Below are 16,096 nucleotides of genomic sequence, written 5' to 3'. Positions count from 1 at the left end.
ATATTGTGCATTAAAGTTGAGCCATTACGCGTCTCGATTCCGTCGGTCTTTTTGCATTTATAGACATCATGATCGCTTTTGTTTGATATGAGCGTTTTAGCTACGATCAAGTTTTGTTGATTGTGATTTTCAAACATCCTGCCAATCAGATCACCTCAAACATCAAAAAACGTCGCAAATGATAGAAAAATATCGATACTTTCTGATAAAATCTAAAATTTTGTGTAAGTTCATTTTCCAAGTACTGTCATGATTATACAGCATGCGGCTTTCTTTGGCTATATTGGAGACAAGGTTGATGACTAAAGGATAATCGGTCAAAGCAATGATTTGTTTAACTTTTTCTGAGGTTTGCAGCTACGCTGGCTCCTGGGATTCTATCTGCATATTCACACATAGTCTCACTGGTATTTCATGCATATCCTTGGTGAACACTCTACGCATGCTAATAAAAAGTAGTGGGATTCCTATCAACTATCTATATTGATGTTTGTATTATTGTAGGAAGGCTGTTGAAGCAACTTCTTCACTCAGGGAACAGCATGAAGGTGAGGCTCGATTGATCATCATAATTATTTCTGTCATTTTCCTCGTTTGAGAAACAAATAATTACGTCATGTCCAGAATCATGTCCTATTTTATAAGACAGGTGACATTGTCTTATGCTTGGGCTAGTTTTCCTATTACAGTTACCTTTTTCTTATATCACAGTGCACATTCAATATCGTATTGTAAAACACGCGATGCTTTCAGTGTTGCACGCGTTCTACTCTTCTTTGAATAAGAGCGGCTCATTTCATTATCGTTTTTTGCAAAGTTCATTCATTTCTTGTTTGTCCAACGGGCGATGCGTGATTTACACTAGCTTCTGATCAATCGTGCATTTAGAGGAGTGTGCTCATCTTAGTACAGTTCAGTTTATTTATCTGATTTGAACGGAACTACGCAGGAATAAGGTTGGCTCAACTCTAACTGTGTTTCTTCATGTTTTAGACTATGCCGCTCTACGGGCAGTTAGTAAAGGGAGGTGTTAGGATTTTTATGATCTTTCGGTAATCTATGCGCATTTTTGCTCATATGTTTTTCAAAAAATTCAAGTTTTATCAACATTTGTATCTCTTGATTCGTTAACTCACAAGAAATCCCACAGAAGAACAAATTTTATTATGAGTAAGAAAACATTATATTCCCGATGCAAATTTTGCTAGACCAGTTGAGATTGAGCCATGGTGAATGATTTTGAGTAACGATGTTGACTGCGGGTGAGTGTTCCGTAATGCAAGCACTTACGTCTGAGTGCTCATTTATTTCATCAATGTCTCACGGACTTGTAACAGTCTGGTAGTTATATTGATCTAGGTTTATATGTAGGTGAAGACATTTTTAAATTAGGCTTCTATAGTCATGTGTAATATTGCTCTTTATGTCGCTGTCACTTGTCAGCTCATTCACTGCCTCATACTCTCTTTTTCATCTAATTTTATGATAGTTTTATCTTCCCAACTTAGACCTTGTCCATTCGTCCTGTGAATGGAGAGCATGTTCTCCTACTGTCTACCCATTAGCCATGACTAGATCATATATTTCCTAACTTTCATTTTAGACATTTGAATATTTATTTGCTAACTGTTGAAGCATGACCAAACCATCGCTATTCGGTGCGTGTCATGTCGTCCCTCTCTTTTCCTGTAGGACTTTTATGCCATGTTCGGTTACCAGACAGCCATGCTTTGGCGGTAGCTAATATTTACTTCTAGTAATAGCAGAAAGGCTAGCATATTTATGCAGAGCTTTATAGCTATGAGAAGAGTTTGTGTTGAGCTGGCAAGTGGGAAATGTCAATAAAAAGTGGATTTTGCCACATGTTTGAAAGGGAATGTTGACATGGGCAAGCACTAAATGACTTAGCATTTCCGAAAGCATCCGGAAGTTTAACATAAAAACCATGTACATGTTTGTGTGTCATTCATTACTGACTAGGATATGATGAGAGTGCCATGCTATTTGTCCATGAGAGTTGATTTACTATACTCTTTGTCTATGCTGGCCATATATACAGGATATGCCTATATACTGGAGTGTGTCCGACAGACGCAGGTTGCTAGGCAAAGTAACTCTCTCTCTCTGCTCCAAACCTGTATTTAATACAGAATCATTGCCATTATACAATAAACATCTCTGTATATTAGGTCTTTTTTTATTGTTTGCAATTACATTTATCGCTGAAGAGTTAGAGGCTGGTGTTGCTATGGTGATGCCTCAATGATACTCCAATTACTGGCTTCATCAAGTATTATCTCAGTAACAATGTTAATGGTATAACACATCCCTTATTACTCAGATTTATTAGTCCATGTATAATTTTATATAGTACTAAATAATTAAATGCTATATTATGTTCTTACATTGTTAAGGTAGTGTACAAAATGAGTTCAAAAGAAAACTGTGGTTGAATCAATGGTATAGCTATATCATGTTAAACTAGTCATAAATAAGAATGCAGGAAAGAACGGCGTTTAAGCAGTTTCTATTTAAAGAAAGATCAATAGGGTTTACTCTAGGCAGATTTGGTGTGTCTTCTGGTTGACATTCAACTCAATATTTTTCTTATCACTTTTGTACAATATAAAAAAACTGAATGTTCTCTTGAAGAGCAAAAACATGCTTTGGGTATTACATGACAGGATTCATTGGGAAGCAAGTATATGCTCTGGGTATTACATGACAGGAATCATTGGGAAGCAAGCATATGCTCTGAGTATTACATGACAGGAATCATTGGGAAGCAAGTATATGCTTTGGGTATTACATGACAGGAATCATTGGGAAGCAAGTATATGCTCTGGGTATTACATGACAGGAATCATTGGGAAGCAAGTATATGCTTTGGGTATTACATGACAGGAATCATTGGGAAGCAAGTATATGCTCTGGGTATTACATGACAGGAATCCCTGGGTAACAAGGATATGCTTTGGGTATTACATCACAAAAATCACTGGGTGGCTAGGATATGCTTTGGGTATTACATGACAAGAATCACTGGGTCGCAAAGATATGTTTTGGGAATTACATGACAGGAACTGGTTTTCAAACATCTAGTATTATAGTGAGAGCTTCTTTTTATTGTGTAATAATGTGAATAATTTTTTTTTCAAATTTATTTGTTTAATAAAGGCACAAGGTCTGATGTGGTTGTTACTGAACTGTGAGATATATCTGCTGTAGGTGCGAAAAGACGGTGTGCGGCTATACATAATGTGGTACCAGATACTGCAGGAACAGAATGATACTGAGAACCACGAGATCTTCTCTAAGCTAGTTTCTCTCTACGACAACTCCGAGGCTTATCTTGCATTTTCTGATGTCACTTCAGTTCCAACTGTTGAAAGTTAGACAGCCTATCTCTGTATTCTATTTTACGTTAATTTGTTACAAGCCTTTACAAGTTTTCACTCTTGGCATCTGTTGTTTTCCCTATCTTTCAGCATTTGGATTACAATAGCTGTCGGTTTTTATATACAACTTTGACTATCCTAACTATTTAAGTTAGAGTAAAGCTAAACATGAATTTAGATGTGTTGCCCAGAAGATGGTATATTTAATTAGCTAAGTGTAACAATTCTCAGTTTTTCTTAAAACATACCGAGTTAGGTTGATCAAAGGAGGTTAACATCAGCTCGGTTACTGCCCTTTTATTTCGTTCTCTACTTCCCTTCAGCTTATAGAATTCACTAGGTGACTAGTCTCTGTTCACACTAATCAGGACACATCCTAAAGTATATACAGTACTTATAATTAGACAGCTTATACTAAGGATTTTCACATTGTTATTTTAGCAAGATACAAGTTAGTATTGAAACAGGACAGTGAGATAAGTTAGTACTGTGTCAGGACAAAGAGATAAGTTAGTACTGAGTCAGGACAGAGAGATGAGTTAGTACTGAGTCAGGACAGAGAGATAAGTTAGTACTGAGTCAGGACAGAGAGATAAGTTAGTACTGAGTCAGGGCAGAGAGATAAGTTAGTACTGAGTCAGGACAGAGAGATAAGTTAGTACTGTGTCCGGATAGAGAGATAAGTTAGTACTGAGTCAGGACAGAGAGATAAGTTAGTACTGAGTCAGGACAGAGAGATAAGTTAGTACTGAGTCAGGGCAGAGAGATAAGTTGGTACTGAGTCAGGACAGAGAAATAAGTTAGTACTGAGTCAGGACAGAGAGATAAGTTAGTACTGAGTCAGGACAGAGAGATTAGTTAGTACTGAGTCAGGACAGAGAGATAAGTTAGTACTGAGTCAGGACAGAGAGATAAGTTAGTACTGAGTCAGGACAGAGAGATGAGTTAGTACTGAGTCAGGACAGAGAGATAAGTTAGTACTGTGTCAGGACAGAGAGATAAGTTAGTACTGTGTCAGGACAGAGAGATAAGTTAGTACTGAGTCAGGACAGAGAGATAAGTTAGTACTGAGTCAGGACAGAGAGATAAGTTAGTACTGTGTCCGGATAGAGAGATAAGTTAGTACTGAGTCAGGACAGAGAGATAAGTTAGTACTGAGTCAGGACAGAGAGATAAGTTAGTACTGAGTCAGGACAGAGAGATAAGTTAGTACTGAGTCAGGGCAGAGAGATAAGTTAGTACTGAGTCAGGACAGAGAAATAAGTTAGTACTGTGTCAGGACAGAGAGATAAGTTAGTACTGTGTCCGGATAGAGAGATAAGTTAGTACTGAGTCAGGACAGAGAGATAAGTTAGTACTGAGTCAGGACAGAGAGATAAGTTAGTACTGTGTCCGGATAGAGAGATAAGTTAGTACTGAGTCAGGACAGAGAGATAAGTTAGTACTGAGTCAGGACAGAGAGATAAGTTAGTACTGAGTCAAGACAGAGAGATAAGTTAGTACTGAGTCAGGATATAGAGATAAGTTAATAGTGAGTCAAGATAGAGAGACAAGTTAGTACTGAGTCAAGACACAGAGATAAGTTACTACTGAGTCAAGACAGAGAGATAAGTTAGTAATACTGCCACAACTAACCTAAACTGCAAGGCTGTCTGAACAAGTTCAGCAATTTTTGCTGTAAATCGACTAGTCAGGTTTTAGGTTAAGGTTTAACACGTCTCTCTCAAACAGGATGAGGTCCTCCTCACCCAGGTCTGGCGAGTGTATGATATTAGGGTAGACACAGCCTGGTGATGATGACATAGTGACTATATTTCCATTAAAGACTTATGCAACCTGTTTTTTGCCAAAAATAACGTCATGGTGGCAGCAGATCATATCTAATCAATTTATTTATTCATCAGCTTCCCGGTTTAACACTATGAACAATGTCTTGTTGCATTGTTCCCTGCGGCCATGCAGCAGGTTGATCAGTTCCGTGATGGAATAGCCTTTCAGCCAGTTAGACAAGATTTATTATCTTTAAACTATGACTATTTTGTTGACGTTATTCGTTACAAAAGAGGATACGGCCTATTCCATTTTCTAAACGCTGATTTTTATTGTGATTTGGAGTTCATGATTGCTAGTGAGCTGTTATAAGATTTAGAAAATGGTGCATCTGGTTGCGTTCTACTCCTTTACCAAATATTTGTAATTACTTTATGAAATCCGCTCTCCTCACAGCCTTGCGCTATCATGCTTTTTCACCTCCCATTAGTTCTTGTTAGCAGCGGTGTGAGTGTCGTGAAGATTCATTAAGCAATGAAAGATAACTCGTAAATGACTCAACTGCTCATTCGTATAAAATATGATTTACTAAATTGTGAGATTTGGCTGAGTCAGCTGGAAAGACTATCAAACACCTTGTACTTCATAAAGTACTTCTTGGATTATTTGTTATCAAACCGTGTTCTGCTTACTTCGTGGTAGCTTTTGAGGTTTGAACTAGTTAGAGCAAAGGGGTATTTGAACAAAACCACTGTCACCTTTCTTGCTTTTTATTCCAAAGTGGTGACAGTGGATTAAATTATTCAGTTGTAGGACCTATGGCAGAAATAATTCATGCCGATGCAAATTCTGCTCTAGTCAGACATATATATAAACTGGTATAGAGATTTTTCAAGTGCAGATAACTACACCAAGCACATGTTGCTGATTAGTTTGACTATAGCTTGTAGCTTCAGGGAAAGAGCAGTTGTTGAATAATCATGTAGGATTGTGTGAAAAAGACCTTATTTACTTGATCATAACTTTATCGATTCTCTTCAATTAGCGCATGAGCTGTTAACATGAGCTGCTAACATGAGCTGTTAACATGAGCTGTTAACATGAGCTGTTAACATGAGCTGTTAACATAGGCTGTTAACATAAGCTGTTAACATGAGCTGTTAACATGAGCTGTTAACATTAGTGTTATCAATCTGGGCTGAAGTGTAAACTATCGCTAGGCTGGTAGGAAAGCACTTCAGTAGCAGTTTTGTACTCCAGTGTTAAAACATTTCATTCCTTCAAAGTTTCTCCTTCAGATTCTAAATATGATAAAATGACCACAGTGTAGCCAGTCGTCCTTATAATCTGAATAGTATTAACCTGGTAACAAGCGTTGCGTGTATTTGTAGTGCCTGTAGTGCCTGTGGAGATCCACCCTCTTGCTCCAGCAGGACAGTCTGATAAACATCCCTCTAAAATTCACAAGTACTTCATGGAATCTGTACTTACCTTCATGGTTTCTGAGGTAAGGCATGTGATGTCCTTCTAAATCATCACTTCTTTTGGCATCAGTTTACTGAAAGTAGGATATTCCTTTCTTGTAAACATTTAAAACATTTTGTTTGTCAATAAATGTGCAGTATTGTCATCAGATATAAGACCCATTAATTTCTTACCGCTAGATTTGCGTTTTTTGGGATTCTTTACTTATACACGAAGCAACAAGTTGATCATAGGTTTTCCGAAGTTTGTAACAAGACGATATGCAATTTGCAATCAACCTTACTACATCAAGTTCTGATACATTTGGGATGCAATTTAGAGGTTGTGTCCTCTTCTACGTAACTAATTTGTTGGTTTGAAACCAGCTCTGGAAGCGGCTCCCTGATTGAGTATCTCCTACTCAGATGTGCATCTATGTAGCCAATCATATCATATTAGGGGTTCTTGTATTCACCATTGCCTCTAGCCTGTCTTGACAAACTGTTGTTTTTGCGGAGTTGTCCCCCGTCAAGCGGAGCGAGCAAAACAGCAGCTTGTTACAATACGCACTGCACCTGATGCATCAACTGCACTGAAAGGGAGTTGTTCTCTTTCATCTATGTGGTTTAGCTGCGATGTTATGTCAGTCGCTCCATTGGTAATCATAATGGATTTAGCCCAAAAGTTTATGTAGAAAAAAATAAGATGAAAATGTTTAACCAGAGCTCAGTCTATGCGGTAAACTTTAGCAAAACTGGAGAATAAAATAAATTAAAAATAAATCAATAAGAACAAATAAAACCAACTGATACAAAAATACAAATAAAACTGGCTGAGCGCACAAATAACAACATGTTTAGTTGCTGTTGTTGCTTAAGTTCTCAAGTTCAACATGAGTTGAGCCGTATTGTGACTACTCAGATTATAAGGACGACTGGCAACACTGGTCATTTTATCACATTTAGAAGCTGAAGGAGAAACCTTGAAGGAACCATAGACTGGTCTCTGGTTAAACGTTTTCATCTTATTTTTTTCTACATAAATTTTTGGGGTAAATCCGTTATGATTACTAATGGAGCGACCGGCATAACATCGCAGCCAAGCCGCATAGACGGAAGAAAACAACTCCTTTTCAGGGCAGCTGATGCAACAGGTGCAGTGCGTATTGTGACAAGCTGTTTTTTTTGCTCGCTTCGCTCGCCGAGGGACAACTCCGCAAAAACAACAGTTTGTCAAGACAGGCTACGCTACCTCTCAGCATGCCTTTGAAGCTCTGTTCTGCAATACGTATTGTCTTAATAAAACAAGGTTAACTAATTTCTGCAATGTTAATGTTTAGAGGTCGGGTTAGGCTCAAGTCTGGATACAAGTTAGTAACTACAGGTGCCTCACCTCCTGAAATGTGACAATACAACCTTTATTACAGGTGGTGAAGATTCACTGGGGAGATACTCCTAGTCAAGAGAGCCTGATGCAAGAGAGAGCCTTTCGATTCCTCTTTGCCAGTTTTAAGACTTACTACCTCAATGTTATATTTCCTAATTTTGACAACAAGACTTCTGTTTATTCAGTTCAAATTGGTATGTGGCGAGTATTAGTGTTCGCATTATTGCATCATAAACATCTGCTAGGAAACTTGTAGTATTGGATTAGTTGTAAATATTTGTTCTCGGCTCTTCTGCAGATCATCTGCCAGAGTTTGGAACAGAATCAGGCTCTCCTTATGTACACGTGTTGGAGGACTGTCAGGATGTGGTCATCAGGTGGTTCACTACATTTGTGCAGGCCTCTCCTGACTTCACTCCCGCTGAGATCAGCAAGTACGTGCATCGCTTCCTGTCAATCTGCCTCATTTTAACCAAAGATATAACTAGACGTTGTATCTGGTTCCTACTTGTTAGTTGTCTGCTCAATGCAGCCAATGATGCTCTTCATAATACACATAAAGTATCACCAGGAATTGAATGTATACTTTTTTACAGCCTCAAGGTCCAGACCAGACGCATTATTTGTCAATAATTGATGTGATAGAGCCACAGCTTTACGTGAACAAATCAGCTGTCTGTTTTCAGTTTTGGTCATAGATATAAGCATATTTCATAGGATATTTGTAGAAATAAAATTTTGTATCACTTAAATTAAATTTTGGTTTTGTGTTTTTATGGACTATCAAAATTTACAAAAAATTTGACACGCGTTGTGAGTTATTGTTATCAGCGTTATTCCAATAACGGAGAGGTTTGCTTATGCTAACATCCGCATGTAGAATAAACAGCACTTCATCCTAACTGATGGTTCACGTGTAGAACACTGTAGAACAACTGTTTAGGGTTTTTGCCAATTTATCTTTACACGCAGGATTTAAAAGCGTGTTATTGTTAGAATTCAAGGATGCCAAAAAATTTAAACATTTATTGATGAACTTGCTCAAAATTTTATTAGAATTTATCAGAAAGTATTCGTATTTTTTATCATTTGCGATTGTTTTTGATGTTTGAGGTTATCTGACTATGATAATGTTTTAAAATTAAAATCGACAAATCTTCCGAAAAAAGGTACATTTGACGTCACTAGTTGCTATAGTTGATGTTGCGTTCAAGTTGTAGCGTTCATATACAGTTTCTATTCTGTCAGTCTGTTTGCGACTATAAACTTCCTAATCACACTTTCGCTTGCTCTGAGCGTTTTAATCACGATCAAGTTTTGTCTGTTTTAATTTTAAAACATTCTAGCTGTCAGGTCACCTCTAACATAGACAACAATCGCAAATGATAAACAAAATGCCGATACATTCTGATGTCTATTGTACTAACAAGCTCATGTTTAAAGACATATTCTAATGACATAGTTCAATGACAGTGTCAACTTCTGATTGTTTAGCGAAACATGTATGTACACCTGACGAGTGTCGAGTTACGCTTATCATTTGTATCTGATCTTGTTCTTTAGAAGAATGGACGACCATCCTGCAGTTACATTTTATATGTAAATATCCTATAAAACACTTCATTACTGCTGCATCATCAGCTTGTGTCACCGCTACTCTTAGTTTGTCATCTAATATACTAACAAGTCACTTCTAAAGGTCCATTTAATGTGAGGAGATTGTTTAGCACCAGCAAACGCTGTCGGCATCAACACTCGCTGTCGGCAGTAACACTCACTGTCAGCCACAGCACACGCTGTCGGCATCAGCACACGCTGTCATCATTGATAATTGTAAAGTACTACTACTTCACTGATAATTTGTAGCACAACACTTTTATGTTTCTTATTATTCTTGTTTGCTTTTTTCCTCGCGTACTAAATTTGTAATATTGTTTAAAGCAGGGCAAACACCTGGACAGTTTTAAGATTACATGTACATAAGTAATTGATTGCAATGACACTTACGCACTAACGGCACGAGCTCATTTAACAGTGTGTATGACTGACTAATAAAACTTCTCACTTGGTGGCTGGGTTCTGAAAACAAGTTCATTTACTCTGTTGCTCTTGCTCAAAACCGCGCCACAATTTTCTTGATTTTACCTTTTGTATTTCTTATTAACTTGTCTTTTGTTAGGGATGAAACGACGACCTCGGAGGTGTCAGATCTGGAAGCCGAAGGAGGAACTCTGAAGGAAGGAGATGTCTCAACGCTGGAAAACAAAGCTGCTACTTTAACCAATGGATCTGTTGAGCCAACCACTACTGCAGGTTAATTCTCAGCGTTCAAGCGAAATCAATTAGATAGAGGCACCAATTTTTTGATTTATGTCTGGAAAAACTAATTTCAAGTGTTGAAAGATACCATAGTCTCGAGCGTTTCTAGTTGATCTTATGACATCTACATTTTCAAATAATATTTATTTGGAAACATATCACTCATCAGTGGGTCTTTCTGTGATTGCTCACTGACTTTGTGATTACGCACTGCATATATGCTAGATGATTGCTTTACTAGGCTTGGATGGACTGACTGTAGACAACATCAACCTGAGCGTTAACCAGCATGGCATAGTATGCAAGGTGCTCCTAGGAGACAGGGACAACATTAACATTGTTCATGAGGTCTTTCGACAAGTGAGTGTCAAAAAATGTAAATTTCATTTTCCATCAGTTTGTATCCATTGTGTAATTATACAAAATAGAGAAAAAATAACTTTATATGTAATAATTTAGAATACGCTTGTTGTGTCTTACATGTGTTTCATGGGATATCAAATTTTCTGACATTGTCAAGCGCTTGCCTATGGTTCTTTACTGCTGGTCTATTACAGACACCATACTGTGTGATCTGTTACAGGCATTCATGCTTCCACTGACTCATGCTGGAGCCGTGCGTCGGGTGGTTCTCGTGTATAAAGACTGGCTGCAGGTAAATCTTATGTATACACTATTGCCTAGTATTCCTCCACCGTAAAAAGTTCAGTGTAAACATGGTCAATTCTTTTTCTGCAAAAGTCACAAGCATCCTATGTACTTGCTTCCAACACTACTCCCCTTTTTCTCCGACACTTTCACTTTTCATGAAGCTTCACTTGCTGTCATTTCTTCTGTCAAAACTTCTTCATTTCCTACCACTCTTTTTCTGATGCAGCTTTTTCACCTCCCATCCTCTCTCTATGCCTTATGTCACAACTGCGTCATTTTTTCCTTGTCCTTCTTCTGTCAAAGTCTTTCTTTATACGAGTATGTCATTTCAAAATAACTCATTCATTCTTCATACTCCCCTATCAGAACCTCTGTCAGAACTTTCCTACTCGCAGCTGCAATCTTTGCATTTCTCCTCAAGCCCATATCTAGTTCTTGACATTTTTATTGTTTTATTCAACTTGTCGCTCCCTTCTATGGTTATACATGTACGTGTCCACAATCGCACCAGCCTTGCACCTCGCTTCATGCTTTGAACATGTAAGAATGAGCTGTGGAATTCTCATGTCAGCAGATATACCTATTGTTGTGTGTCTCACTTCTTGTACAAAACAAGTGATTTAGCTTTTCTTTTTCTATTTATTTTTATTGTTTTATGTTTTATGGTATTGTGCTAACTGTTGTGTCTATATTGTGTTCACTTCCACCACTTACCTAGGTACCAGAGAAGAGGCCTACCTTTATGCAAGAACCATCTAATCTGCAAACGGATGAAGTGGTAAGGTTGATTCTTCACACACATTTTCATGTACGATTTTGGTTTAAAGTATGAATCTGTGTCTATTATATACATGTATATGTAATGTATATGGATATATTGTATGTAATGCGAGTCTTTTTAGGAGTTGCTCACGCAGTTGTCTCTGAAATTTATTTTTCGTTGATAAAAAGTAGACAACTTCCATTGCTAATAATTTGCGTATACATATAGCAAATAAAACTGAGATAAGAAAGATTTTAACCGGCTCTTTAATTTAACCTTTAACCTCTGGTTCATCAAATAAGCAAGGAAAAAAACTTGATGCTTACTATGGTGACAGTTGCATATTTTGTGTGTAAATGTGATCAACTTTTTCTGGAATATTTAATGCATTTTTTTCATGTACGAGGGTCTTCTTCGTCATCTGATTCATTAGCCTCTATAGCGACTTACAATTTACATGACTTCGTACGTTTCTAGGCATCTCTATCAGGAAAGGTACATAGAACTGTTACGTTTTAGTTGCTGTTTCCTTTAGTTAATATTTGGTTGACGTGAAGTTGTTTGTACAAGGAAGATAAAGGTGCTCAAGGTTTGCCTAGTTTTCTTGATCTCTACTAGCTAGCAAATAGGTTTATTCATAAATATGATTGGTAAAATCTGCTGAATTAAATTGCATTTTATTTTTCCCAAAGTAAGCCAATTATTAAAAAATACACCATAAATCATTGATGAAGTCTCCTTGAGTACAATAGTTTAGCTAATCACCGTGCAGAGCCCGGTTGGCATGTAAAAACAAATCAGAGAAGAATTTGAAGCTTGTGCACCTTTGTCATATAGTCATCACCAGCTTACGCAGTTTGTGTGCATGTTGCTCTCATGTTTGGTTTGCTTGTTATTTTCAATCTTGTCCTAATATGTCACTCCCAAAGCTTCCCACGGTGCTTCATGGTCACGCTCAGTGGTATTGTCTTGCAGTGCTCATTCCATTTATGTATGTATACGCGGTAATACGCCAACTGATCTATAGGCCTATGCATGCATCACTTATATATCACTTTGACATACAGTGCAGATACTACTACCAAATTTGCCTCAACCCTTTCATTATGAACATCTGCGAACAAAAGTGCTGAGTGGATAAACTTTTTTCCAGTATTTTGTGGTGCCGCTTTGCAAGAACTCTCTGATATTAATACATCCTCTTGTAAAAATTAAATTCTCGTGTCATTGTTTTGTGGCATTATTGCCAGGACTTCACGATATCTGGTGGGAAGGGGATGGATGGAAATTTGGACCTTGTCAAAGCCGGACTCCAAAACTCTCTTCTCTTGTTCATCAAGCATTCAGCATTTGTTTTTATGATCAATCCTAGCAAGGAGTCTCTCAGCATGCAGGTAGGAGTTGTCCAACTATTGTAACTTAATAAAGCAATCGGTTCATTTGGATGCCCGTGATGATTTTATCTTTATATTTTTAAAACATAGGTTTTAGATAAAATTGTGAAAAGGAGCAATTACTCACTCACTCTAAGCACTCACTCTAATCTGCAACAGATATGAGCTAAGTTGCTGTCTGTCTCTCGATTAGTTTACCATCTCTGACATACAATACATTTAGTTAGACACTTGAATAGTTCGTATGCTATTCCCTATTTTGGTGTATGGATTGTTGTCTCCTTGCTTTCTCCCTGTGCCCATTACTTTGACACGGCTAGCTATTGTCGTCTCTTCAAGATATCTTGTCTTTCAGGATTCTGAGATTAACGTAAGTACAGGCATATTTGTGCTGTGTCACCCTATTCTCATCCGCTACGTGAAACATCACTCTATCATCAGATTTCGCCAATAATGTATTGAGTATAATGCTACATGTAAACTCGACTAGGAGTCCCAAATAATATTGCTGACCAGTGATCTCTTGCTAGAAAACTGAATGTATAGCAATGATAATACAGACTTTAAATAAATACAAATGAATCTGAAACTTTAACGTAGCCTTTCTATAGCCGCGTCACATACGGTAGTAGGTCCATAAAGGTTGCCCTTATTCCCTCAAACGTATTGACTGAGAGATTACCATTGATCAATGTCCATTGTGTAGTCAACTATCAGAAATACACATGATTCACTTTGGAATGCACATTCATAGACCACTTAGTGATGCTACAATGGTAGCCGAGCAAATAGATCTAATTGGTAGATTATAAAAAGGTTCAGAGGCTAAGACTCTATGAAGGACTTTTATGCTAAATGGCTGGGCAGTTGTCAGCAAATACTATTTTTATTAGATGAACTATGCTGCCAACTACAATTGTTGGCAGCAGATTTGACCAATCTAACGACCTAATCAGTAAGAGTGGTCACACATAATTTTCTATTGTTTTGTGATTACATTCGTCATAAAACAATAAAAAACTACATGCAACTAACTAGACTGCGTAACCTTACTAATTGGATCGTTTGATTGGGCAAATTCACTCTCTGTTATCACATCAGCTGTAACTTATGCCTTATATAAAAAATCTCTCATGAGCAGACGATCCCTGATTGTAGTTCTGAAGTTCTCACGGTGATGTGTTGGCAACTAAGTATCAACTAATTTTCTATTAGTCTTTTATAAAGCGAGGAGATTAAGTAAATCAGCTTGCTATTCGTTGTACCGCAGGAGTGATTGCAGCAGACTGACAGGCGACAAAATATTTCTTCTATACTTTTGGAGCATCCATTATTATTATTGATTCAAGTATACTCATTCAATTCTAGCTAGTTGGTACCTCCTCTTCCTCTCAACCATAGCCTTCCCATCCTCGTATGCCTCTTTCACATAAGCCACACCCCCTTCCCATCCAAGCCCCACCTATTTCCATCAATTTATAATCGTACTATGAATATTTCTATCTTCACTTTAAGTTGACAGATTTATCCAAGCTCAAAGTCAAGCTTTCAGTTAATCCAACTACATGTGCGCTCATTCCTTCATCTCGAGATGAGTTTATATTTCCTCAATACTTATTGTAATCTTGTTGTGTTTCTATGTGGCCTTGTCATAACCTTGGCCTTGCATATTTATTTGTTATATCTACTTGTTCCTCTATATTCATTCGTAGGTCAACTACCGCAATGCAGTAAGTTATCATTGCCACTGTGAACTAACAATTATATTTGCAGCGAAGAAACAAAACGTAATGCTAAGGCTAATGCTAGCTTTTCATCTCTTACTAGAGAGCACCTTATACCTTAACGTTTATAAACTACATGTACTTAGACTGCAGCTGGCCGAATCTTTTCCACTCGCTTCACAAACTGTTGGTATTGTGTTATTACTATGGGTCCTTTTTATTGATCTGCTGTCTTTCTCAGAAAGACAAAACAGATAACAGATTGAAATAATTAAAAAATGTTATTTGCACTGAATGTCGATAAAAATTAATGGGTAATGATGAGAAGCAACAATGATGACAAACATTATGATGTCAAACAACAACAAGGTAAACTAAACAACTTCGCGCATGTTTGCAGTAGCGCTGTGTATATCTTCCTAGATATGTATAATATGATGCTGTATATGCATAAGACAAGTCCTACCTTTCAGGTTGACTTATGTCGACGGGTGCTCAACATCTATAGGTACATGGTAATGAACATAACCTTGGATACAAAAACCTGGGAACAATTATTGCGAGTGCTGCTCAAAGTCACTGCCTATGTGCTTGGTCAGGATGACACACTCCTAGGCAAGCATCTGGCTGCCTCACTTTTCCAGGTATTTTGAAATTTACCCTGTCGGACTAATTTTTGTGTGAATTTATAGGCTGGTACATGATGCATGCTTTATTACTAACTGTTGAGGCGAAACTCAATTGGTTATGAAAATTTGGCCATGTTTTTTGCTGCTGCATTGTTTCTTTATGGAGAAGACAATTCCTCACAGTGCGTAAAGGATTGCATTTATTTGGTGCTTTCCTCTAAAGATGCATCAGCAGAGGGGTACTAATGGATGTAAGAGGATGAGTAGCTGGTACTCTTCAAATTATGTCAACTTCAGAATACTTACCTGCTTCAAGTTGTCACTGGCGGCGTAATCTATTTGCTTTGTAGTAAATTCTGCTACCATTTTTTAATAAAAGCTGAAATGAATATGAATATGTTATTTGCCAGATTAAAATTCCCATGCAGGGTCTCCTGTCGTTTGTACTTTTATAACCTGATTCATGCATCTCTGGTAAATGACAGTCATAGGCAGGAATAGGAATAGATGGGAATACAATCCATCACCTTCTGTAGTGACTATACCATTCTCCAAGGTTTCAACCAGTAATACTTACATGTATCTAGTCTAGTTTAAT

The 16,096-nt window shown here is 37.5% G+C and overlaps 1 protein-coding gene across 7 annotated transcripts in view; it reads left to right on the top strand.

The window, feature by feature from the left end:
• The window catches only part of LOC137399552 (ral GTPase-activating protein subunit alpha-1-like), a 67,566-nt gene that overhangs the window by 13,204 nt on the left and 38,266 nt on the right, over positions 1–16,096 (top strand). For 4 of the 7 annotated variants that reach the window (XM_068085724.1, XM_068085717.1, XM_068085721.1 and 1 more), the window contains exons 5-18: positions 505–548; positions 3,229–3,391; positions 6,560–6,675; positions 8,059–8,212; positions 8,317–8,452; positions 9,582–9,617; positions 10,198–10,331; positions 10,579–10,697; positions 10,921–10,992; positions 11,707–11,766; positions 12,229–12,246; positions 13,002–13,145; positions 14,858–14,875; positions 15,343–15,513. In XM_068085724.1, the coding sequence (XP_067941825.1) occupies positions 505–548; positions 3,229–3,391; positions 6,560–6,675; positions 8,059–8,212; positions 8,317–8,452; positions 9,582–9,617; positions 10,198–10,331; positions 10,579–10,697; positions 10,921–10,992; positions 11,707–11,766; positions 12,229–12,246; positions 13,002–13,145; positions 14,858–14,875; positions 15,343–15,513 (1,385 nt within the window). The remainder of the gene's footprint in view (positions 1–504; positions 549–3,228; positions 3,392–6,559; positions 6,676–8,058; positions 8,213–8,316; positions 8,453–9,581; positions 9,618–10,197; positions 10,332–10,578; positions 10,698–10,920; positions 10,993–11,706; positions 11,767–12,228; positions 12,247–13,001; positions 13,146–14,857; positions 14,876–15,342; positions 15,514–16,096) is intronic. The other 3 variants (XM_068085720.1, XM_068085718.1, XM_068085719.1) reach the window with 3 other exon arrangements.

This window comes from Watersipora subatra, chromosome 7 (genome assembly GCF_963576615.1).
Source record: "Watersipora subatra chromosome 7, tzWatSuba1.1, whole genome shotgun sequence".
In the NCBI taxonomy this organism is placed as follows: domain Eukaryota; kingdom Metazoa; phylum Bryozoa; class Gymnolaemata; order Cheilostomatida; family Watersiporidae; genus Watersipora; species Watersipora subatra.
Note: the sequence above shows the minus strand (reverse complement) of the source record. Positions and strands in the feature narration are given on the sequence as shown.